The 25,334-nt window shown below is 34.4% G+C and overlaps 1 protein-coding gene across 2 annotated transcripts in view; it reads right to left on the bottom strand.

The window, feature by feature from the left end:
- The window catches only part of CUL3 (cullin 3), a 113,487-nt gene that overhangs the window by 14,060 nt on the left and 74,093 nt on the right, over positions 1-25,334 (bottom strand). For both annotated transcript variants that reach the window (XM_004376373.3, XM_023731353.1), the window contains 10 exons: positions 23,968-24,128; positions 22,936-23,050; positions 19,964-20,192; positions 15,854-15,999; positions 15,028-15,204; positions 12,977-13,147; positions 12,280-12,387; positions 7,619-7,743; positions 7,027-7,123; positions 4,665-4,799 (listed from right to left, as the gene is read on the bottom strand). In XM_004376373.3, the coding sequence (XP_004376430.1) occupies positions 4,665-4,799; positions 7,027-7,123; positions 7,619-7,743; positions 12,280-12,387; positions 12,977-13,147; positions 15,028-15,204; positions 15,854-15,999; positions 19,964-20,192; positions 22,936-23,050; positions 23,968-24,128 (1,464 nt within the window). The remainder of the gene's footprint in view (positions 1-4,664; positions 4,800-7,026; positions 7,124-7,618; positions 7,744-12,279; positions 12,388-12,976; positions 13,148-15,027; positions 15,205-15,853; positions 16,000-19,963; positions 20,193-22,935; positions 23,051-23,967; positions 24,129-25,334) is intronic.

Genomic DNA, 25,334 nt, shown 5'->3' on the forward strand with positions numbered 1-25,334 from the left:
TTGTACAATCAAAATTTACAATCCAAATTGATCAGATTTACTGTCTCAATGACCAAATGAAAAGAAAAAATTAAAACACCTGGTAATAACACGAGACACAAAATTCAACCAGAAATCTACTTTGAAGTTCAGGTGATCATTTTTGCTATATGATATAAAGGAGTCCTGGTGGCACAGTGGTTAAGGCGCTTGACTGCTAACTAAAAGGTCAGCGGTGTGAAACCATCAGTGGCTCCACAGGAGAAAGATGTGATAGTCTGCTTCCGTGAAGATTACAGCCTTGGAAACTGACTCAATGGCAGTGGGTTTACTGTCGTATAATTAAAACGCAATACTGGGGGAAAAAAAAAGGAAAGAGAAAAACAGTTGCGGAAAGAATGCTGAATAATTTTTAATTTACTATATTCTTTTTACTTTGTGTCAGTGGTACAGCAAGAGTACTGTACACTGAAATGAATTAGTCCCGAAGCGACTAGGGATGTATGATGAACAAGTTTTCACACAAGGATACACAGTTGTGATTCACTGTCTAAAGTTGTTTCTCTCTCAAAAGCAGCTCAGGAAGAGTGGCCATGAACATGGCGATGCTCAAGATTATGTAACTGATCTGGGAAGTCATCCTTCCTAACTCAAGAGTCTTACAGGAACACTTTAGGTTTTTCTAAAGGATTGTCAGATAAGCCAGGATTCAAAGAAATATGAATGTCAGTGATGCACACTCCTTTGCTTCTCCAAATAATCTCCGGTCTATGTTTATCTATCTTTCAAATACTATAAATGCCAATCTCAGCCAATTAAAGAGGTGGTACTATTTATTAGAATGGAGATTGTGATTAGTACGCACATACTAAACGTGACTTATTCACATATTTTAGTGAGAGTTCAATCATGGTCACAGAACCAGAAATACCTTCTTAGGTGATATTTTAAAATTACAGATCATTCTCAAGGTAATCACTGCAGCTCAATCTGTAACCTTCTATGCCTTTACTTATATGTGTACATACATACATTCATGAATACAAATAGACAGTACATGTTTATACATGAACTCACCCACTTACATATACATCAGTAGTAATGTTAAACATAAATGGGATCATACCATATGAATTCTATTGATTTCTTAGAGATTTTCCATGTTAGCACATAAAGATTAAAGCTACTGGGAATTCCACAGTATTGCTGTACACAATTTTTGTGCACGGGTCCATGCATATCTATCACTGAGTACAAAAATCAGTTATTCTGAATAAGATTTCTAGAAATACAATGTATCCTCAGAACTTACAAGCATTTTACATTTAATAGATATGAACAAACTCCCTTTCAAGTTGCTCAACAATTTAACTCTCACAACCTCACAACCTCTTCCACACTGGATCTCCTTTTCTTTTTTGTCCATCTGTTGAGCTAAAAATGGCATCTCATTATTTTAATTTGTATTTCCATGACCACTAGGGGAAATGTACATCTTTTTCTATTAAAAGACATTCTTAACTCTTCTGTGCTTTGCCTATTCATATTCCTTGCCTGATTTTCTATTTAATTATTTATTTTCATATTTATTCGTGGCTCTTTACACATCATGGTTTTCAATTCTGTTCTATATTGTAAATTAATGTCTCCCAATCTCTTACCTCTTTATGAGATTTCACCACATAGATGAATAACTACTACACCATGTTACTGAAAACTCATGAAGAAAGAACATTCAAAAACAAAAAATCAGCTTCTTTTAAAATTACTGAAGTTAAATACTTTTAACTCTCTCTTCTAATTTGTGGAGATAATTTTTGTAAAGCAGCTAGCTAATAAAACTTATCCAGAAGGCTGTAGAAAAACACATGGTGTGAGTAAAGATAAACTTCATGTGCCTTGTCACAATGCCCCTTTTTGAGGTGTGTGTAGCCAGAAGGCTTTGGAGCCAAAAGCATGTCATTCTACATCTATCTGCCATTTATGCTTGGACATCTGGTTTGTGATTCAGCTAAACTTTTAAATATTAGAGGAAATGTTTCTACTTAATTTCAACTTCTGTGAAATCACAGGAGCCCCAGTGGCAGAGTGGTTAAGCATTTGGCAGCTAACCAAAAGGTCAGCAGTTCAAATCCACCAGCCACTCCTTGGAAACACTATGGGGCAGTTCTGCTCTGACCTACAGGGTCCCTGTGAGTCAGAATCAACTCAACAGCAATGGGTTTTTGGTTTTATACAATCACAGCTCCTAACATCAGATGATTCCAAGTAAGAGGGGAAAGGGAAAAGTAAGCCTGAACCACTAAAATTACTAGCAATTCCAATAATGGTTATAGAAAATGAATTTAAATTTCTACTTATCCCATTACTATTATCACTTCCTTATAAACTAGGACCCTAAAAACCAACTCCAGCACTTATTAAGTAGCTTAGTTTGCCTAAAATAAATTATCCATGAGAGGTGCAGATTAAAACTTATCTATACAAAACTAGCTAGAGATCAATTCTACCTCTGTTTGAAGAGCTTTACAATGTCTGAATAAGGGATGAGTAATTAATTGCTTACTCAATCAATATTCTTGGGACTCAATCACATATAATTTGTGCTTGAAAATTAAGGTTATTCTCTAGGGAAGACGCACCTGGAAATGTATGAGTTTTCTCATATATTTCCTCTTGATTTAGCCACTGAACTGAAACATTTAGATTTCAAAATACTTCGAAGTATATCACATAAAAATGGTCATCTCTTAATTATAGCTACCACATAGCAGGAGTATGGAGATGAATACACAAATACTCTCAAAATTTAATCTTGTTGCTTTTAATTACAAACTTACAAAGACATTCTTCATCCTGTGTTCACCTAAATAACTGGAAACTGGCTTTTAATTAAGCATAAAACTGGTTTATACTTTTCCAATATATTCACTCATTATTTTAAATTCAAACTTAGCAAAAAATCACATGATCTTTACTTTAATCCCCACCAATCTTTCATAGGTATGGGAGAAGACTGATTGAATTTAATGTAACCAAATCATGATCTGATGAGGAGAAAGGAAACAGGGAAAGAAAATAAAAAGTAGGCATATTATAACTAGTGGTCCTAAGGGAGAAAAAGAGATGGGTATAAAAAGAAACCAAGACAATGCAAATCAAGATTGTAAAACTGGCATAAGGATAGACACATATAAATCAAAGAAACAGATCAAAGAGCCTAGAAATAGTCTCACACATACGTGGTCAATTGATTTTTTTATAAAGACGTTAAGGTAATTCAATGTGGAAAAAATAGTATTTTCAACAAATGGTGCTGGAACAACATAGGTGTGGGGGCAGGAAGGAGAGAAAATTTTAACCTTTACCTCATACTATACAAAAAATTAACCTGAAATTTACCATAGACCTATATGTAGAAAATTAAAACCACAAACCACCTAGTAGAAAACATAGAAATAAATCTTTGTAATCTTGGGGTAGGCAATAATTTCTTAGACAGGAAACCAAAAGCACAAACCGTAAAAGAAAAACAGGGATAACTGGAATCTGTCAATATTTAAAAGTTCATTCTTCAAAAGATAAGAAAATGAAAAGTCAAGTGACAGATTAGAAGACAATATTCACAGCACATATATCATCTGACAAAGAACCTGTATCCAGAATTTATAAAGAACTCTTACAACTGAGTAATAAGAAAGCAAACAACCCAATAATAAGATTTGGATACTTCAATAAGCAAGACATATGAACACATGTAAGATACCCAAGATCATTAGTCATCAAGGAAAGGCAAATTAAATTCACAGTGAGAAATAACTACACATCAACTAAAATGTCTAAAAATAAAAAGACTGAAAATACCAAAGTTTGAAGAGGATATGGAACAACCAGAACTCTCATACATTGCCAGCAGGAATGCAAAATCGTACAACTGCTTTGAAACAGAGTTTGGGTAGAAATGGAACAAAGTTTGGTAGTTTTTTATAAAAGTTAAACATATACTTACCACACCACCTAGCAATTCCTCTCCTAAATATTTACCCAAGAAAAATGAAAACATAAGTCCACAAAAAGACCTATACACAAATGTTCACAGCATCTCTATTCATAACATCCTATTCCAAAATCTAGAAATAACCCAGATACCTAGCAACAAGTGAATGGATAAAGAAAACATAGTACATCTATATGACTATCACCCAGCAATAAAAAGGAATGAACTACTGATATTATATGCGTAAAAACATGGCTAAATCTCAAAAATATTATGTGATGTGAAAAAAGCAGGACATTATTAGTGATACACACTGTATGATTCCATTTATATTAGAGTCTAGAAAAGGCAGAACAATTATAGCAACATAAAGCAAATAAGGGATTGCCTGGGATTGGAAGTGTGGGAGGAATGGACAGCAAAGGGGCACAAAGAAACTTTTTGAGTAATGCTTTATATCTTGATTGTAGTAGTAGTTACATTGGTACATACATCTATTTAAGCTCATCAAATTGTGCACTCTGATGGGGTATATTATATGGAAATCATACTTCAATAAAGTTGACCAAAAAAAAAAAGAAACGTGACTCAATAAATGTATTATGTTTAAGGCCCAATTTGATGAAGCTTTCTCTAAAGGTACTCAGAGACATTCTAAAGGTTACTTAAATAAGACCACAACCCATACCTCAAACGTGTATTTTTCTCTATTATTAAAGAGCATTAATATGGTCATCTGGAAAGTGGAGACTTGCAATATGTGCTTCCGTGTATTAGAGCCAGTTACTTGTGCACCTCCAACACCAACTTCAGATCCATCTTCCTGTTTCATTTTTAAAAAGATATAAACAAGATATAATTACCTTCTGGTAACTTTAACGATAGTATTTCAGTTAAGCCCTGTAATCCTCATTCTCCTTTAACAAAATTACACAACTTATTCCTATATAAAAAGAAAATGTTATTAGCAAGTGTAACAAAACTAAAAATTGAAGTGTGTAAAATTAAACTTTAAAAAAATTATTCTGCAAATTAAAATACTGGTGCTCATATATTTAAACATGCTGCATTTAAAATTATTTCTTTTATTTGTTGTTGTTGTTAGATGCCATCGAGTCTCCATGTACAACAGAATGAAATGCTGCCATCCTCACAATCATTGCTATGTTTGAGCCCACTGCTGCAGCCACTCACTGTGTCAATCTATCTCATTGAGGGTCTTCCTCTTTTTCACTGACCCTCTACTTTACCAAGCATGATGTCATTCTCCAGGGTCTGGTCCTTTCTAATAACCTGTCCAAAGTATGTGAGATGAAGTCTCGCCATCCTCGCTTTCTAAGGAGCATTCTGGCTGTATTTCTTCTAAGATAGATTTATTTGTTCTTCTGGAGTCCATGGTATATTCAATATTCTTTGTCAACACCCTAATTCAAGTGCAGCAATTCTTCTTCAGTCTTCCTTACTCACTGTCCAGTTTCTACATGCATAGGAAGCGACTGAAAATACCATGGCTTGGGTCAGGCACACCTTAGTCCTCAAACTGACATCTTTGTTTTTTTTTTTTTTAACACTTTAAAGAGGTCTTTTGCAGCAAATTTGCCCAATGTAATACACTGATTGATTTCTTGACTGCTGCTTCCGTGGGCTTTGATTGTGGATCCAAGTAAAATGAAATCCTTGACAACTTCAATACCTTCTCCATTTATCATGATGTTGCTTATTGTTTCTCTATTTAGGACTGTCTTTTTTTTTTTTTAATCTCCACTGAGAACATTTTAATGTATCTAATCAAGTAATTGATCAAAATTTCCCTATATTTAAAGGTAAGTATTTTAATAGTACACATGGGATAACAACAAGGGACTTATGAGACACTGTTGACACATACCACTACCAAAAGTAGTAGGGTTAAGTTTCTTTTTGTAAGTTCTGATCACAGTAAGAGATCAGAAAATAGCATAGAAGAGGGGGAAAAAAATCACCTGCCATTCTCAAAGCCTGCTCCTGCTCTATGGTTTAAGAGGGACAAAGTAAACACTTCTTAAGCTTTCAATAATTGACATATGTTTAAAAATCTACTGGTTCGTTTAATAAATCTTCAAAAAACAACGTTATGAAAGTAACTATAGCATATAGGATATCAACCTGAAATTGACCATAGACCTAAATCTTAGACATAAAAAAGGAATTATCTTTTTTTTGTTTTTTTTTAGATGAAGGTAATTCACTGGTGGATAGCCAATTTTTAAATAAGGACTTTAGTAACATTTTATACATCTCACAAATCTCAAGTGTTAACTTTGATGGTATTGTTTATTGGAAATAGGGATTACAGGAGACTGAGAATGTTGAAAAAGGGCTCAGGGCTTTGAATGCCGTGGAGAATTAACAGATGTGTTCACTTTACATTTTACTAGTTTATGCAATAGTGTCTCAAGTCTAATCTTATAAATAGTTTACTTATCCTAATATTTATTCCTTAATAAGGATTACTGGTATAGTTTTCATATTTTCAAATGAAATTAACTTAGCAACCAAGGAAATGGAAGTAAATAAATCAAAGAACAAACAAATCTGTCTTAAAAGAAAAACAGCCAGAATGCTTCTCAGAAGCAAGGATGGCGAGACTACATCTCACACACTTTCAACACGTTATCAAGGACCAGTCCCTGGAGAAGGACATCCTGCTTGGTAGAGGGTCAGCGAAAAAGAGGAAGCCTTCAATGAGGTACACTGACACAGTGGCTGCAAAAACGGGCTCAAGCATAACAACAACTGTGAGGATGGTGCAGGACCAGACAGTGTTTTATTCTGTGGTATACAAGGTTGCTATGAGTTGGAACTGACTCGATGGAACCTAACAATAAATCAAAGTCAAGGTTTTCCCCCTTTTAATATCTGAAATAGGTAGGAAAATAAGATAAATAAATAATGTATATATACACAGAATTTGTTAGCTAGGTTACCCAGGTCAACATAAATAAATAATCAGTACTGTAGACTAATTTTAAGTTACTTAATGTAAGTAAGTTCAAACTCTCAGTATTTACCTTTTTAACTGGCCCATAAAAGGTGGCATTGAGATCTGCAGAACCCATATGATGCTGGAGTGTGAGCTGTCGACCACTGTGTTTGGCTAAGTAAAACCTTTAGCAAATCAAACCAGATTTCAGAGATTCATACAATTTTCATAAAAATCTTTGAAATTACATACTACAGGATAACAACACTTAAGAAACATGTACGTAAGAAAGACTTTAGGTAGCATACAGAATAATTTCTATTGGTACACTTGGTCCTGGCCTGCTGCTCAGCCACTACTGTTCATACGACCACCTTTCTGCAAAGTAACCCAAAAAAAATGATTTGTCCTAAGTCAGTGGCAGACATCAACAGTATAAAATATGCTCCTAACAAAGCATTTATACTGATCAAGGATGTTTACAAAATATTCCCCTGAAGAGAATTTTAGGCAACTCATTCTTATATACTGAAAGTATAAAGTATACATTTTCCATTTGAACATGTGATAAAAAATGGAGTATATTTATCCTCCTTGACGGCACTTTACTAACACTTGAAGTTATTTCAGTTTGGGACAATTATCTGTACTAAGAAATACAAAGCCTGATTTAGGTTTACCTTCTGAATATCTCAAAAGCATGTCTTGGTGCTGGTGGGATGTTGCACTTTGGTGTGGCTGACTGAGTGGGCCAATATCCTGTCGTGAGCACCCGAACTGTGAGATCAACACCACCTAAAGATACCTAAGGTAGAAAGAAATATTCCCCTCAAAATTAACTACAGTTTTTTATTCATTCCATTCAGACACTGTCAGACTTATCAAAGTAGTTGTATCATGATGAAAAGGTCAGTCTTAGCTAGTAAACAAAGTCTTCTTAAAGGTTAGACCCATCCAGTGTTTTCCAAATTTTAACTATTCTGGCAAATACTTATAATTATTTTTTAAGATGTTGACTTAAAAATACTGACCATCCAGAAAGATTCTTGAAAGTCACCCTTTATAAACTTGTAATCTTTTAAAAAGGAAAGCACAGTTCTTAGCATGTACACAAAGTCTGACTGGTGCCACTGCAAAGTTTTGGCCTTAAAGCACTTGTAGATTAAATGTCAAGGGGCCATACCAGTATCATTTTAGAGATAATTCTAGGATCATATTTCTCACCTCACCTTTAAATACTCTTGTTATCTTAACACATACACAACATATTTCTAATGTCCCACTCACATTCCAAGTACGTTGATCAAAATGTACATGTTTCACGTGTAGTTCACATTCTAACAGCCTTTGCATAGGACACCACAGACCCAGTGCCACACAGCATGTGCTCTATAAATATCTGTAAAACGGATGACTGTCTCTTCAAAATATATGCTACTACCACTGTTACAATGAGAGATTTTCTCTTTTTTAAAAAAATTACGTTCTTAAGAAAACAATAATAAAGCACATCAACAGAAACTCTTAAGGGTGAAATATTAACTCTACTATTGACATTCACAGCTTGTTCTAAACCTTTGGTCCATTTTTATCTAACCTGAGTGAATTAGTGATACAGACTTTTAAAGGGGGGAAGAGTGAGTTTATAAATATCAAGAAGCATTCCAAACTCAGATTTCTTTATAAGTATCTACTATATTATTATTCCACTTTAAGGAAACTGAAACTAGAAATCTTAAATGATGCACAGAAAAGATGATCACAGCAGACACTCTTGGATGATACACGGTGAAGAACTGTTCATACACTTGCAAGCGGGGGTATGTGTCATAATTTAGTTCAATACACCCAACTCTTCATCAATATGCATGAGATCTACCCATGGTTTCAAAGATGAAGACAATGAAGTCTTTAATCTCTTCTCCCATATAGCCATACAGCGTGTTCCCTCAGCTCCTTTAAGTCTTTCCTCAAAATGTAACTTTGTAAATGAGGACTTCCCTGCTAGACTTCCTCTACAGCTTGTATCACTACCTAAGGTGTTACGTATTTACTTGTTTACCACCTCTCTCCCTGATTAGAATGCAAGCTCTTGAAGGCAGGGATTTTTGTCTGTTCCATTCTCTGCTGTATCCTCAGTGCCTAGAACAATGCGTGGCAAAGAATAATGAATTATTTGTTCAATGAACAAATAAGAAGAAGAATTTCAAAGAACTATTACTCTGGTTGATTAGTATCACCTCTTCCACGCTATCTTGGTAACAACCTGAAGTAATTCAGCTCATATGCAAAGACAGCACATGGCAGAGGCAAGAGTAGCAGATAAGTCTGTCAGATTACATGATTTGCTGATTGAATATTAAGAATATGATAATAGGGTAGCCCCCCATTTTTAAAATAAAAACAAAGAAAGTAGACAAATACCTACAATTTCTTTCAGTTCAATAAATTCATCTAAACAAAATATACTGTAAGTATTATTAGAATTTTAATTTTAAGAAAGTACTTGTTACATGACTCCTAACAGTAAACAGAAGAATCATTCTCTTGGTTATTTCAACAGGTCAAGAAACTTTCAAAAAGTTACAGAGAATCTTGTTTGAGCTCAAAGATTTCCGAAAGCTCAACGTTTGTTTTGATTACTGTCAATTCTCATCATTTCTTTCTAATGTAGATTAAGGATTAAGAGACTTAAAACTTAAGGTCCTTAGTATAAGCACCGCAAAAAAGCCAAAAATTGCATGCAAATAATGGCCTAACATTAAGTGGAAGGTATAAATGGATTAAGAGATGTATTAACTCTGAGCATCTAGATAAGTACTCTACTTACTGTAGTTAATGAATTATTAAACAGTATTCTACCACAGAGTTCAGGATATATCAGAGTATTTATCAAGATGACAGACTGTGGAAAAGTCACAAACTTTGTAACAACAGAAAACAACAAAGGCAGACAGAACCCTACGAAATCACTACGTTAAACAATCATCCTCTCTTTTAAATCAAACAACTGCACAGTGGGTGGTCAAGGGTAAAGATTACCCTTTTCTTACCAAAAGGCATTCAACAACCACAGACATGGCATTTAGACACTTAAAAATACAGTAAGGGCATTGAACCTATCCAGAACATTCCATTATCGATGGTTTCAAGACACCGTATTTAGACCAGGTTAGTGGAAGAAAAAAATTAGGAGGAAAAAATACACCAAATAAAAAATCATATGAAAATGTAATTATAGCAATCTATTAGACATAAGTGCAAATCTCTAAACAATCTAAGAAAGACAATACTAGGATAATCTCAATATTCAGTTTCTGCTCACCTGAACTTGTATTTATCACTGACTTGCATCTCTCCTGCTCTCAGCCCTTTTCCACTGTGAACACTTACTTACAACTGAGTGAGAACGTCTTACTGTATCTAAATGTTCATTTCTATAGAATACGGTATTTCCACGGATCTCACTTGTGTTCTGAGTATGAGACTGTGAGACCAGTAGAAGTATGATCTCATTTAAAAATCAAAGGAAGAGCTCCAAATTTATTAATGGCTGTTACAGTTCCTAACTAGAGTGTTATGTGGTCACTATGAGGGAAAGCTTTTTAAAAGCTTAAACTATGGAGTTCTCTAAACTTAAGGTTAAGGTAAAGTTAAAAAACAGAAAAAACAAACAAAAGTCCATCACAAAAGGACAAATTTATATAAAAAGACAAGAAAAGGTAAATGTATAGAGAACAAAGTTTATTAGTGGTTACCAGAGGTGGGAGGGAGGGGAAGAAGGGGGGCTAACGGACATTGTTTAAGGGTAGGGTTGCACAGTCCATTATTGTAATTGTTGTCAATAAACTGTACACCTGTAAAAAGTTGAACTGACAAAAGTTGTGTGATAGGTATAATTACAACAATGACCAAAAAAAAAGAAAAAGAGTAGCTACTGAGGCTGCTCATGTACAACCAAACAGTTCTTGAAATTTGGTTTCTTGATTTGGAAGTTTAGGGTCATGGTTTCATGTGATATTCCAAAGAATGTTTAATGCTTAGCACTTCTGCTCTACCTCCTAGTATGTTGCACAGTGTCTGGGTTTTCTTAAAAGCTTGCAAGCAGCCATCCAAGGCATAACAACTAGTCTCTACTCACCGGGAGCAACAGAGGAAGAAGGAGAATCAGGATTAGGAGGAGGATATGGAATGTGTGGCTAACTGCCTCCAAGAACAACTGCCTCCTTTGCCATGAGACCAGAAGAACTGGATGGTACCGCACTACCATTACTGAATATTTTGATCAAAGATTCCATGGAAAAAAGAATCCTGATCAAAAAGAAGAAATCACAGAACAGAATTTCAAATTCTCATGGACTCCAGACTTTTGGAGCCACAGAGGGTGGATGAGCCCCTAAAACTATTGCCCTGAGATAATCTTTAAACCTTAAACCAAAAATATCCCCTGAAGTAATCTTAAAACCGAACAAGTTTAGCTTAACTAGTAAAAAAGGTCTGCCTTGAGCATTATGCTCTTTTAAGAACTATCTATACGGGATCAAACTAACAGCAACTCCAAACATTAGATAGGAACTGTAGGGGGCAGTGAGTTTATGTCAATGAAGGAGGAACAACTCAGAAAAGGAGGGTGAGAATGGTTGCACAACTCAAACAATGTAATCAATGTCACTAAGTTGTACACGCAGAAACTGTTGACTTGGTGTATGTTTTGCCATGTATATTCTGAACAACAAAATTAAAAAAACAGAAAATTCTGAACCTCATCAAATCCTCACAAAAACCCTATCTGACTCCAAAGCCATGCAAGTTCCAGCATACCACCTTCTAGGGGTCATAACACACTGATTTCTGTGTTTTTAAAGTGGTCTCAGTTCACTTCCCACCTACTCTGAGGCTGTCAGGCCCAATTATGCTGACTTTTACAGATGAAAACACTGAGGTACAGGAAGGTCACACAACTATCCCAAGATAATACAACCTTGGGATAAAGTGAAAAGAGTACTAAAAACTCGGCATGTTTGCCTAAGCTCAGTATTCTGTAAAAACAGTATTCCACAATCTGTAATGGTTATAATGGTAGAATCATTCTACTGATTCAATTTTCACTGGGAAAGGTAAGGTTTAGAAGAATTTGGAAAAGATGTTTTACATAAATACAGTTAGAAAAAGAAGTTATATGAGGAAAAATTATTTTTAAACAGCTCACAAATATATCGCCACTAATGACATCTAAAGAAACAACACCAGCAGCTCAGTAATCTGTTTCATGGATGAAAATACCCATTATAAAAGACTTTACATAAATATATATACAGTAGAAATTAATGCAGAATCTTACCCCAGTTGCCTGTAGGTGTTGCCTGAATTCATCCATAGTTGTGTTAGAGATGCTCATATCCCTAAACATTCCTTCCAGTTTTGATGTGAACTGACATCCACATTCAGTCTGTGAAACAAAAAAATACAAATATACACAAATGAGGAATTTTTCTATGAGAAAACACAGAAAGAAACTATTTATTGTAACTGCGCTCCCTTATAATCTCCTTTTTACATCTTTCCACTAGCTGTTCTATGCCTGTGGTTACCAAACTTTATAGAGTATTTAACAAAGACTCAACCTCAAGAATTTTATTTCAAAATGCGTATTCTGAGACTCTTCCCAAGATTCCAATTCAACTCATCAAAGGTGGGGCCCAAACCCTGCATTTTTAACAAGCACCTCAGGTGATATGAGTAGTCTATGAATTACACTTTCTGAAACAGAACTGTATAGCAATATTCTGTTTATTGCTTGCCTTGTAATCTTCCCCAGACCTTCATGAATATATTCTGCCACACCAAGAGATAATTCAGCAAACTCTAAATGTCCTAGAACTTGAACAAATGTATGAATAACCTCTATCATGCTCAAAAATAATCTTTATTCATTTCTAGAAATACGTATTTTAAATCAAATAATTTACGATCACATGTTGTTGGTGCTCAATCATGTGATAAACGTTATATTCTGTTTCATCTTACATATACCTTACCTTTAACTTAGATATCATATTTTTTTCAGAGTCATCAGAAACACTTTTATTTGTGAGAAGTCTCCTTGCCAAGTGTTGTTTATAATAACGTTCAAATACATCTTTTTCTTGCATAAACCTAAAAAGGACCATTGCCTTATCCAATATTGTTTCTACTTCTTGTTCTGTTAGCTGCAGAATTAATTAAAAGACAATTTACAATTATTAAATTTTAGTTTTACAAAAATAGCACCACAATTTAAAATACTGTTTGAAATCAAACAAGTATCAGGTGGACTTAGTCAGAAGAAGGAATTTAGTTTGAGAAAGTGTCTCATAGTTCACATAGCACAACTCTTTCACCCTCATCTAGCAACTGGATTAAATCGTTGGTGGGCTGGATGGGGGAATGGACTGGAGTTCTATTCTCCAGAGAGCTACTGCTAAAATTGAAGCATGTGGTGATACAGGGCTGTATTATGATATGACTGAAACAGATGAAATAAAATTTTAGTAACAAAAGAGAGTATCTTATGAAGCCTTTGTATAATATTTAGGCAGAAACTAACATAGCCAAAAGACTGATATTTTCATTTAAACTCATTCAAAACCTAAATTTTGCAAAGGGATAAAAATGGCAAATACGCCACTTGCTCTTATCTTTAAAATGAGGGCAAGATGATACTGTGGCTGGTTGTATTAAGTTTATATTTAAAAAGTATAGGAGACTAAACAGATGTGTAATTAGTAGTCTTTTCTACTCCTTGATCTTCCTTTGTTGTTGTTGTTACAGTGACTGTCTGCAAAACCTATGGCCATTTGTTACATTTCCCTCGTCTCACAGATTCCAGATGAAGTGAAAAAGACCAACTCGTGTGATCATAATATGCTTAATTTGACTTTCAATGCTGCAATGTGTTTCCAAGATCCCAGATATATCATAAAGGCTTGAAAATAAGCATTAGTATATGCTTTCAAAATGACTTTTTGATAGCTACTCTTCTAGTCTATGTCTTCAAATTCTTGTCATCCAAGTATCGTTTGATACGTAACTCACAGAAACAGATGACAGCAAGCAAAGTTCTCTGCTTTGGACAGCCGTTTTCAAGGTCCTTGTTATCTAAGCTGTGTTGCTGTCAGCTGCCGTAAAGTCAGTCCCCGACTCAAGGCGATCCCATAAACAACAAAACAAAATGCCTCTCGGTCCTGTGCCATCCCTATAATAGGTGTGGATCGGACCACTGTGATCCACAGGGTTTTCACTGGCTGATTTTCAGAAGTAAATCACCTTTCTTCCTAATCTGTCTTAGTCTGGAAGAGCCTGTTCAATATCATAGCAACACGCAAGCCTCCACTGACAGATGGCAGTGGCTGCTCATGAGGTGAACTGGCCAGGAATCAAAGCTTGATCTCCCGCATGGAAGGTCAGAACTCTAAGATGCACTAAAGTATCATCATTTCTATATACCAGAAGGGGCCTATTAAAGGGAATTTGCCCTCTTAAATATGTAAAGAACAGTTATTAAATTTTTGTCAGCAGCATCAGGTAAGCAATGGCAGGTCTAGAGATCCATTAGATTCAAAACAGTAGCTATGGTTTGGAAAAATGTACTTAAGAAAGTTTTGTTTTTCCATAAACAGCAGCAGACCATAGGGAGTCAGACAACCTTCACTGACAGACAGGTGGTGGCCGAGTACGAGGTGCACTGGCTGGGAATCAAACACAGGTCTCCTGCATGGAAGGCAAGAACTCAACTACTGAACACTGAACCACCATTGCCCCCTTTTCTTATCTACAACGTATCTAACAATTATAGACAGAAGACAGTTTAACAACCATGGCTATGTAGTTCTTTGGTTTTGGTGCCAATTACACATTAAGTAAACCGTAAAAGTACTCTTGACCATTCCAAATACCTTAAACAATTCTCTTACTAGATCACAGCATGCTCATTAAGTACAGCAAAGGGCTATGCTTAATTTTATACCAATAAAATTTGCTACTTTTATGTTATTTATTAATTATATAACTACAAGTGAAACAATGAATTTTCAAACGTATTCATACTTACCCCTTTGACTCCCTTTTTCAGCTTATCATCAATAAATAATGAGAGGTATTCTGGGGACCTGGAGTTGAGGTTGAGAAAATACTCAAAGTCACCCGCAATAGTTTGTTTAAAGAGTCGGTCATTATTGAACGATTCCTGGAGGAAGCGATCAAATCTACTCTTCAGATCCAACAAGCCCTTACAAATAAAAACAAAGAAATTTAGGATACAATATAATATTTCCATTAATAGTACACTTGTGATCATGTATGTTTATCTTAACTTTGTTGGTAAATAAAGGTGTATTCCGTGTTAAACTCAGATTCTACATTATCGTCAAACCCTGTTAAAAATGTCAGTGTTGGGAAGTATTCTATTTTCCATCTGTGTACTATGTCAAAGATGAACCAAAGAGCCTCCTCACTGCTTCTCCCTACCCTCTGTCTTGACTGAATGGGTTAGACAGAAAGAAAATTAGCTTTAAAAAAAATACACATATAAAAGCTGATTATTTAAACACAAGAAAAATTTGGAGCATAATTTGTTCATAGTATTGCTTGATAGCAAAATATTTTGAAACAAAAACTATTTATCTAAACACAGTTACTTTTAACACACTAAGGTCCACAAACACTAAGGCATATTAAAAAAAAAAGCTCACTTTCATTCTTGAGAGTACTTAAATAAGATCTTTATCAGACAGATTAATAAATGAAAAGGAGCAGTTAGGTTTGGCTCCCTGTTATAAACAGGCATACCTCTCAAAATTCTAAAATATTTAGGATAATAACACATAATAAATAGATTAGTGAGAATGGTCTTTTTATGCCAAAATGACTTATCATACCTGGATATAGTCGACGGGATTCTTTCCTTCTCCTTCCTCAGAAACAAGGGCTTTACCTTGCTCCCTCAAATAGGAACTCATACACTCACACATTGTTTTCAAACCATTTGGCACACGACTGAACAACTTGTACATGCAAGCAAGGTCTGCAACCAGAAAGAAAACAAAATTGGCTATGTTAAAGATGAAGAAAAAATGTAAGTCTGTGTTCATGCTGATCCTGATCTGGGATACTCAGAGAAGCTTATCTCTATCACCACCATTTGCTGACCATATGAAAAACTATTAAAAAATAGCAATGGAAAAAAAGAAGAAAAAAAAAAAAGTTAATAGTTATTAGCACAATTTAAGAAATACAGCTTTTAGATAAGATACTTTGAAAGCATCAATGTCTTAGCGAATTTTAATTTACATGGAAGAGATAATGCCCAAACAGCCTAATAAAAAAAAGTAATTTCACAACAAATAAAAGCTGTAGTTTTGAGTTCCTACATAATTTATTGTATAGAACTTTAATCTGAAACCTACTGAGTATTATAAAGTATCTATCAAAAGGAAAACTCTAACTTTGTTGTAAATGGTAGTCAATATAATAAGGAAGAAATTTAAAAATCAAAGTCTTGCATGCGAAAGCTGGACAATGAATAAAGAAGACCAAAGAAGAATTGATGCATCTGAATTATGGTGTTGACAAAAAATATCGAATATACCATGGACTGCCAGAAGAATGAACAAATCTGTCTTGGAAGATGTACAGCCAGAATGCTCCTTAGAAGCGAGGACGGTGAGACTTCATCTCACATACTCTGGACATGTTATCAGGAGGGACCAGTCCCTGAAGAAGACATTGTGCTTGGTAAAGAAAGGGTCAGCAAAAAAGAAGACGACCCTCAATGAGATGGACTGACACAGTGGCTGCAACAATGGGCTCAAACGCAGCAAGGAATGTGAGGATGGTGCAGGACTGGGCAGCGTTCTGTTCTGCTGTACACGGGGTCACTATGAGTCAGAACCGACTTCACAGCACCTAACAATAACAAAGCTCTCAAAAGTTCAAGTGACAAATATGGTAAGTCAAATGAAATATAATAAAATTCACTTCATTACACCTCATGGTTGCAAAGTTTATGTGACATTTATCACATAAATGCCTATTCTCCAAATTTTTCCTTAGAACAATTCTTAATATTTCCAAGTTAATGTCCTAAGCTGATATTTGAATTTCAAAATTTTGGTCTATCTCGATACACTGCTTTTAGTTACAATGAAAACTTAGGACCCTATCCATTTTTTATATATTTTTCACAAGCCAAAAGTGTAGTTAAAATGGTATTTTTTCCATGTGCCTAATGTTTCTTTGAAATAACTCATGTAGAGACTATAGCATCAGAACTTTACAATGATACAAAAAAGTTTTATGATCAAGAACGTCTGAAAACGGAGTTAGAACAGCAGTTCTAGACAGTAAAATAGTTTAGACTTGTGGGCCTTGCAGTCTCAGTAGCAACTACTCAACTCTGCCTTTGTACCAAGAAAGCAGCCACACACAATACAGCACAGCCGTGTTCCAATAAAACCTTATTTATGGACACTAAAATCTGAAATTCATAATTCTCATGTGAATGAACTATCCTTCTTTTGATTTTTTTCCTCCAATCGTTTAAAAGTGTAAAAACCATTCTTAGCTTACAGGCTGAACACAAGCTGGTGGAGGGCCAGATTTTGTAATTTGCCCACCTTGGTCTAGATTTATAAAAGCAAGTTAGATCTGAAACTAAAGTTGTATGTATTTAGAAAATACTTAAAAGCAAGTTTTATTGTTTTAACAAAGGGCCTTGCATCTAAAATTTGTTTCAGTGACTTTTAAAAGAAAATTTTATTAAAAAGTAAGTTCTCAATATATGTACAAAGTCATCTACAGATAGCCAATCTTATAGTTTTCTCACATCATTTGGGATAAAGTACAACCAAATTTTCCATATAAAAAAACAGGTATTACAAGTGCAACAGCAATTTATGGACATATACTACACTAAATTTGGCATATCAAATATCTCTAATGAAATGACTCTCAACTTGTCTATTTTGTTCCTATGCAGTTACAAGTTTTGCTTAATACGCTATGTTGTATATTTAACTGTATTTAAATTAATACAATTTCACTGTATTTAATATATATGGGGTAGTAGAATGTAAAAAAGAAAGTTAAAAATACCTGGCATTCAAAAATTAAATATCACTGCTTCTGTACACACTTAATAAAAAGGAGATCCAATTTGAACTAAATTTCACAGTGCTATATGCATCTAATGACCAACCAAATCCATCCTCCATTCATAGTGGCAAAACAGTTTTTCACTTTCTAATTTTTAATGGCTAAACTGTGCCTCTCACCTAGTCTCAACATACTGCTCAAGAGCAGTGCTTAGCTCAACTACGACATTTAGCAGTTAGGTATCTAACATAAAGTCTGGAAAAATGAAGCTCGAATTTTTACATTTAATTCAGAACCACAGGCATCTACTTACCTGGTGAAAATATTAAGTACTAAATAGAGAAGAACTATAGTAAGTAGATATTCTGATATTCTTTCATTTAAAGTACTTACTGAGTACCTACCATGTGTTAAGCATACTTATCTTTAACACACGTCTCTAAGCAGGTTACAGAAATACTGTAATTCAGACATGCCTAACAACCTCTGCATCAAATATCTCCTAGCCCTCTCATCTGCAGCCCATTTAGTCATCTTCCCCAGCCCCTGTAAGTAAGAAAGCATTAACCTAACACCTAAACAGTACCATTAGATGATAACCTATTGGTTTGTATTTCATTTAAGCAGGGGAAAATGCTTTTTGTAAAGGACCATTCAGAGATGAGAAGATGTCAAACTATAGCCCATGGACCAAGTACAGCCCACTGCCTGTTTTTATACAGCCCATGAACTAAGAACTGTTTTTATATTTTTATATGACTGGGGGAAAAAAAAATCAATAGAATGATATTTTGTGACATGTGAAAATTTTATGAAACTTAAATTTCAGGGCCAGCAAATAAAATCTTACTGCAACCCACTCAAAGTTATTTGTTTATGTACTTATTGTCCATAACTGCTTTTTCTCACTATTACAGCAAGATGAACAGTTGACCGTATGGCCAACAAGCCTAAAATGTTTACTACCTGGCCCTTTACAGAAAAAAGTTTTCAACTCCTGACTTAGACCCTAGACATAAAGGAGTACTTCACTTTAGAAAACATGACAAAGTTCTGTTTTGTTTTTTCTTTTACAGAATGGTTTATCCAAAGGGTCCTGTTCATTTTTTCTGGTATAATAGGAACAAATTTACATACAACTTTTCAGGAACTTACCACATATATACAAATAAAATCATTTCAAAACACAGGCAAGGATTCCATTAGAATCCTTAATCATGCATCAACCTCTCTTCCCACCATCTTTCTTTTTCTCTTTTCTTACATTCTCCTGTCTTTTATATCATTCTCCTTTGCTAACACTTCATCTAGGAAGGAGTAGAACAAGGCTAACCATGTTTATTTATTTTTTTAATACTCTATCAGTGATTTATGAAGTCAAAATTATAAAAAACTAATGCATCAGAAATTAAGACTGAGGACAATAATCATAGTGCTCTTTGATTTATAATTTCTTCTAGGGGACAGAAGACACAAATATTTTTGCTTTTTCAGTGGCACCCTTATCACAACTTAATCCCCCAAAAAAGTCTACTGATATTTTAAGATTGAAATGTCAGATTTTTAAAAGAATCACAAAAAAATACAGGAGTATGTGGCAACTGAGACAGCCCAACATCTCTGGGGTATGAAAAAAAGTAAAAATACCGCAGTAGATGAGGAGCTTGTTGGCATCACCATTAATACTAGATTTCTTATCTTCTGAGTTAAGAAAAACTCTGAGGAGACTTGAGAAGGCAGAAGAAAAAGTCACTTCATTCACTACAATAATCTAAAATCCTCATTTCTAAGACAGTATAAAGTTTTACAGTGAAATCCTAACAAAGTTTAATAATGGTGATAATTTATGACACACACCACAACTTCTTGGTTATTTTTCAATGGCTAATTCTTACCTTCTGTCTTTCCATTTTTCAACATATGTACTAGTCCAGAATTCTCCATTTCTACTATAGTCTTCATGTGCTTGGAAATTAGTTCCCTTTCAACCACCTTTACAATTGGCTCTTCAGTTGATTTGTCAAGGCAGTGCATCACCCGTTCTATTTCTTCATTAATTCTAGCTTCTACTTTCTTTATATACACTGAAGCACTGTTTTCTGCTAAAAATTTCTGGCTTTCCATCTGCAATTAAGAAGCATGAGTTTTTAAAAAAATTAACATAAGAGCACAATGTGCTTCTACTTTTAACTGGGCTTCTACAGAAGTTCGAACTCACCCAGCGGCTCTGTGGAAGATCTGCTTCATAAACATTACAGCCAAGAAAACCCTACAGGAGCAGTTCTACTCTGTAACACACAGGGTTGCCATGAGCTGGAAATGACTTGATGGCAACTGGTCTGTCCCTCCCCGCTACCGCCACCCCGTGGTGTTTATCATAAACCAGCCAAATTATCCTAAGCAATACTAACATTTTATATAGTTTCTCATTGCATTAAAAAAAATCCATTGTCTTTGAGTCGTTTCTGACTCATGGTGACCCATAAACTCATATAACCTGAATTACAGCCTTTAAAGCATTACTTACATAAAGCATGAGATTAAAGCAATATATTATCTTCAAAGCAGTACTTTTCAAACTTTGCCAATGTACTCCAAATACTAAAAGAGTCAACACAGCCAGCGAGGGCCAAAAGTATAGAATGAAGCATATCACCCGAAGTGAGAGTGCGAATAATTCTTCTGATTTGTTTTAATGTAAAATTATGCCCAGAAAGATTAATAACTTTTATCATAAAGCTTTCCTGGCATACTGCTGGTTGCTAAAATTTTCCTGCCACCCCACTCCCAGTCTCAAAGGAATCAAGCAATAATGAAGTTTGAAAAATAGAGCTTTTTAATAATTACTATGTCATCTGCTAACATCAGCCTTACAGACATTTTGCTAAATAATGTTATCCCAATTGATTTTAACCCGACAGCAGACTTTAATAAATATATCTAAAAATTATATAATAGAAGGCATGTTGATATAAACTAAGTTCAATTTAGTAACATTTCATACTTTATTAACAAAAAGTAGTTATAACCCTTGAAAATAATGAAATTCCTAAAAGCAGATATTAACATACCAAACAAAAATTTTGGTGAGACCATCTTTCCACTCAGTACTAACAAAAATATACGTATATATGTATATACATACACATAGATACATATATGTCATTGCAGAACGTTTTCAAATCTTGATTGGCAAACAATTTATCTAATATTTATACACTGTAATGAAGGAAATTAAAACTGAAAGGTACAAAATATTGTCAAAAAATGTCTACAATTAGGTGCTACATTATTAGAAAAGACTGTTTCCTACATTGTAAATTATTACTTCTTTAAACATGGTCCAGGCTCACCAGTGTGGGCCATAAAGGTCTTCCTGATGAGCTACAAACTGATTTAAAAAAAAAAAAGAAAAAAGGGTAGCAAATCCATTCTTTATTTCTTTATGGGTAAATGAAACCAAAATTCACAGAGTTCCATTATTATACACATTCTAAGGCTCTTAGGAGTGACATACTGAATTATTAAGGGTTATTATAATCTTACATTCATTTATTTTTTTTTAAAAGCCTATCACTGGAGTAAAAATTATAGATTAACACTCTACTAAGAAGTCTGTTTTGGCAATACTACCAAACTCTTACTGTAAATCACAGATAGTTGCAGTTTTCAGCAAGGATGTCTTATTACTAAAAATACTGTCTTGTGTTTGTCATGATACTCAGTTACTGTTATTACAATCATTTCATGACAAATTAGTACTGGTTTAGCTTCACTTCTGGCAATTTAGGTGGTTCTGGATTGTGTATACTGCTCCATATTTGTATCAATAGTATTTGTTGGCCTGCAATTTCCTAACCAACAGCTTTTAAGTCACATATGCAGAATGGAATCATACATAACCCTATTACTAAAGCCTATACAGTGACCTCATGGTGATGTGCTACCTGTGAATTTATACTATTTAATTACCATCAACATTTGTTATTCACTGTAGTTATGGTCTGTAAAATCACCACAAGCAATGAATTAGCAAATACTGAACCATTGCCCCTAGGGGAAATACAGGGTTAGGTTCCTGCGAGCCTCTCATCACAATATATAACCTTATTTTATGTGTTTCTGTTAAAAGACATCTTATTTAATATATTTGTAAATTCATTAACATCAAACTCACAGCTAACAGCACTATAACTTGTGCCTGAATAAAGCTGTAAGGCACATCACATCCTTCTTGAGCTTAGGAACACTAGACAGTGTTTTAGCACTACTTTTTTTAACAGAAAAAACAAACAAAAATTCTTTCATGAAAAGAAATACTTTCATGAAAAACGTGGCACTAAGTAGACTGTGAAAAAGATACTTGTTTATAGTTGGAAAGCTGAAACAAGAAGGCACAGCTTTGTCTCGTTCGACTTCAGCTGGGAACATATGTGTCAGGGATTCAAATTTTTCGATGCTCTGTGAATGTCTGTGAATAACTGCAAAACAGCCGTAAGTACTGATTTTGGAGTTAGAAATAAATTTCTAGAGAGAAAGTAAATTCAGAAATACAGAATACATGAATAATGAGGATCAACTGTAATGTTATAATATACCAATTTAATGAATAATATGGCTATTTCTAAGTTTGAAGGGCAATGTTTTGTAACTTAACAAAAAATTCACGTGTGTAAGTTCAAACTCTTCAATATGTTATCAATGAGTTCCTTCACTGATATGAGAATGTAGGGTAGGTATGCTGAAAGGTATTTTGTGTCCCCCAAATGGGCCTCAGACAAAAGGTGAAAATGTTGAAATTAGTAACTACATGCAATAACTTTCAGAACATCTTACAAGAGTGTTTACTTATATCTTCACTGATTACCTGAAAAAATTCTGCGGACATTTCCAAAAAAGGAGCTTCAAAATCTTCTTCATAGACTGATCTTCCTTCGAGACCTAAAATCATTAACATCTGGCAAGCATTTCTTATTGCGCCTCTGTCAAAAGAAGTTAAACCATTTGATAATCAAATTACATTAAAGATTCATGTACAAAACACAACAGAAGTAGCTAGAAATACCTTCAGAACATTTAACATTTATCAAAGTGACCAATCTCCCATAAGCAGCTTATTTATGAAATAAGGATTTAGAGTAATTTTAATTGGAAAGCATTTTTCTTAACTGTTGTTCTCACCCAATCATAACTTAAAAATTTTAAAGAAAATATGTTTAGGATGTCCAAATATTTCTATGTATTTAAAAACACAGAATGAAAAGGTTGCTTATTTGGAAGCAGGGAAGAGTGAATGAGGGAGAGAGGGAGTTGTATTGCCCAGCATGGGTACAATATACAGGTACTCCTAAGCAATATAATTTTTTGTACTAAATGGTTTTTAGGCAATCCTGACCAAGCACCAAAGCTGAAGTATTACGAATTTTACGAGTGTTCATCTCACAGCTGCTTGGAAAACAGAGAAGCAGAGGAAGCAATCTTAAAGTTTCAAGTCACTCTAGCATTGCAATCATGTTAGAAAGGGAAAGGGAACAGAAGGAAAACAGTAGACCATAGTAATTTTAGAGGATGTTCAGTATTTTTCTTTAAAAATAAGAAAGTCAAAAGCCTTTAAAGAAAAAGATCAAGAAATTAAAATGTTACACAGCAAAAAATAAACAAAATGCCAGCATGAAAATAAAAAGGGAAGATTAATGGCTGATTTTTTTTTAAGTATATTAAATAAAAGCTTAGGATGGTTTCTTCTAAAAATATAACTGCTGAATTGATACAAGGTTTACAAGGATATTCATAATTTACTAGGCATTCAAACTTTATTTTAATAAAATCATGACAGTGAATTGATTATCAAGATATAACCATTAAAAACCAAACCTCAAGAGTAAAAGGATGACTATACCTATCTACAACTTCTCCTTTCCGCTCTCTTGCAATCATATCCAATAGAGTTTGCCGTAGATGATCCCTAATACAACCATAACGGACAACTTGATCTCGAAAAATAATTAATCCCAAATTGTAGACATTCTCCACATTATTTTGTTGTACATATACACGGTCCTGTAGTTAAAGACAAAATCATATAAACACAGTACAATTCTTGTAAACAAAAAACAATCATTGAGCTACAACAATGAATAAAAGGAAACAAAATTCCAAAAGTCATCATTTTTCAGGTGAGAAACACTTCCAACTACCTTAAGCAATATGTAATCTTCCAGTACCTCCCAGGTTATAGTAAAGTTAGTATGTCTTTATGATTTACAATGGTTACTCGGTGCAATGGTTAAGAACTCGGCTGCTAAACAAAAGGTCGGCAGTTCGAATCCACCAGCTGCTCCTTGGAAACCCTATGGGGCAGTTCTACTCTGTCCTATGGGGTCGCTATGAGTCAGAATCGTCTCGATAGCAACAGGCTTTCGTTACTGAAACAAACAATGGCTACAGATAGTTGCCCATTTATACTAAGAAAAACGGGAAAAAGCAAGCACAACACTTAGAGAGAGGCAAGTGAGCAAAAAGTAGGGGAGGAAAGGTAGACAGGAAGGTAGGCAGATCATCCATCTTCTTTCTCCCCAAAGCCATACCATTCCCAAACTTGGTTCTTACGTTCTTAAATAATGTACTTGAAGACCATATTCTCTGAAGGTAGACAGGAAGGCAGGCAGATCATCCATCCTCTTTCCCCACAAAGCCATACATACCATTCCCAAATACGGTTCTTACGTTCTTCAATACTGTACTTGAAGATCATATTCTCTGAAGTAAAATTCAGAGCTGAATGAAATACAGATTCCTGTGGCTTAAGCTGACTGCTTACTGGTAAATATTAAAAGGTTCTAATGCTTTATAATAGAGCAGCATTAAGTATTCCATAATTAAAACAATTCTAGTTACTGTCACTTCAAACAGATTATTGGTCATGATCTTATTCAAGTTCTCACCAACATGATTATAGAGCACAGATAGTACAGAACTAGTGGCTATAAAGTCTTACTTTATGTATTATCTGAAAATCTGTATTTATACCAAAATATACTGAAATAAAACTACGGTGTTTAATTCTTTAAAGGATTAGTAATAGATTTCCTTTTTGTTCTTAAATTAGGCTCTCTCTGGGCTTTGGTGGGTCTATGAAAGTCATAAGATAATATAAATACTTTGGAGAGGAAGCCCATAGCTTTTACCAGATTCTTAAAGGCATCTGCAATCCAAAACCATTTAAGAAACACTGCACACAGCAATCTTTGGACTTTGCATTTATAT

The sequence above is a fragment of the Trichechus manatus genome, unplaced genomic scaffold (assembly GCF_000243295.1).
Source record: "Trichechus manatus latirostris isolate Lorelei unplaced genomic scaffold, TriManLat1.0 scaffold00041, whole genome shotgun sequence".
Classification (NCBI taxonomy): domain Eukaryota; kingdom Metazoa; phylum Chordata; class Mammalia; order Sirenia; family Trichechidae; genus Trichechus; species Trichechus manatus.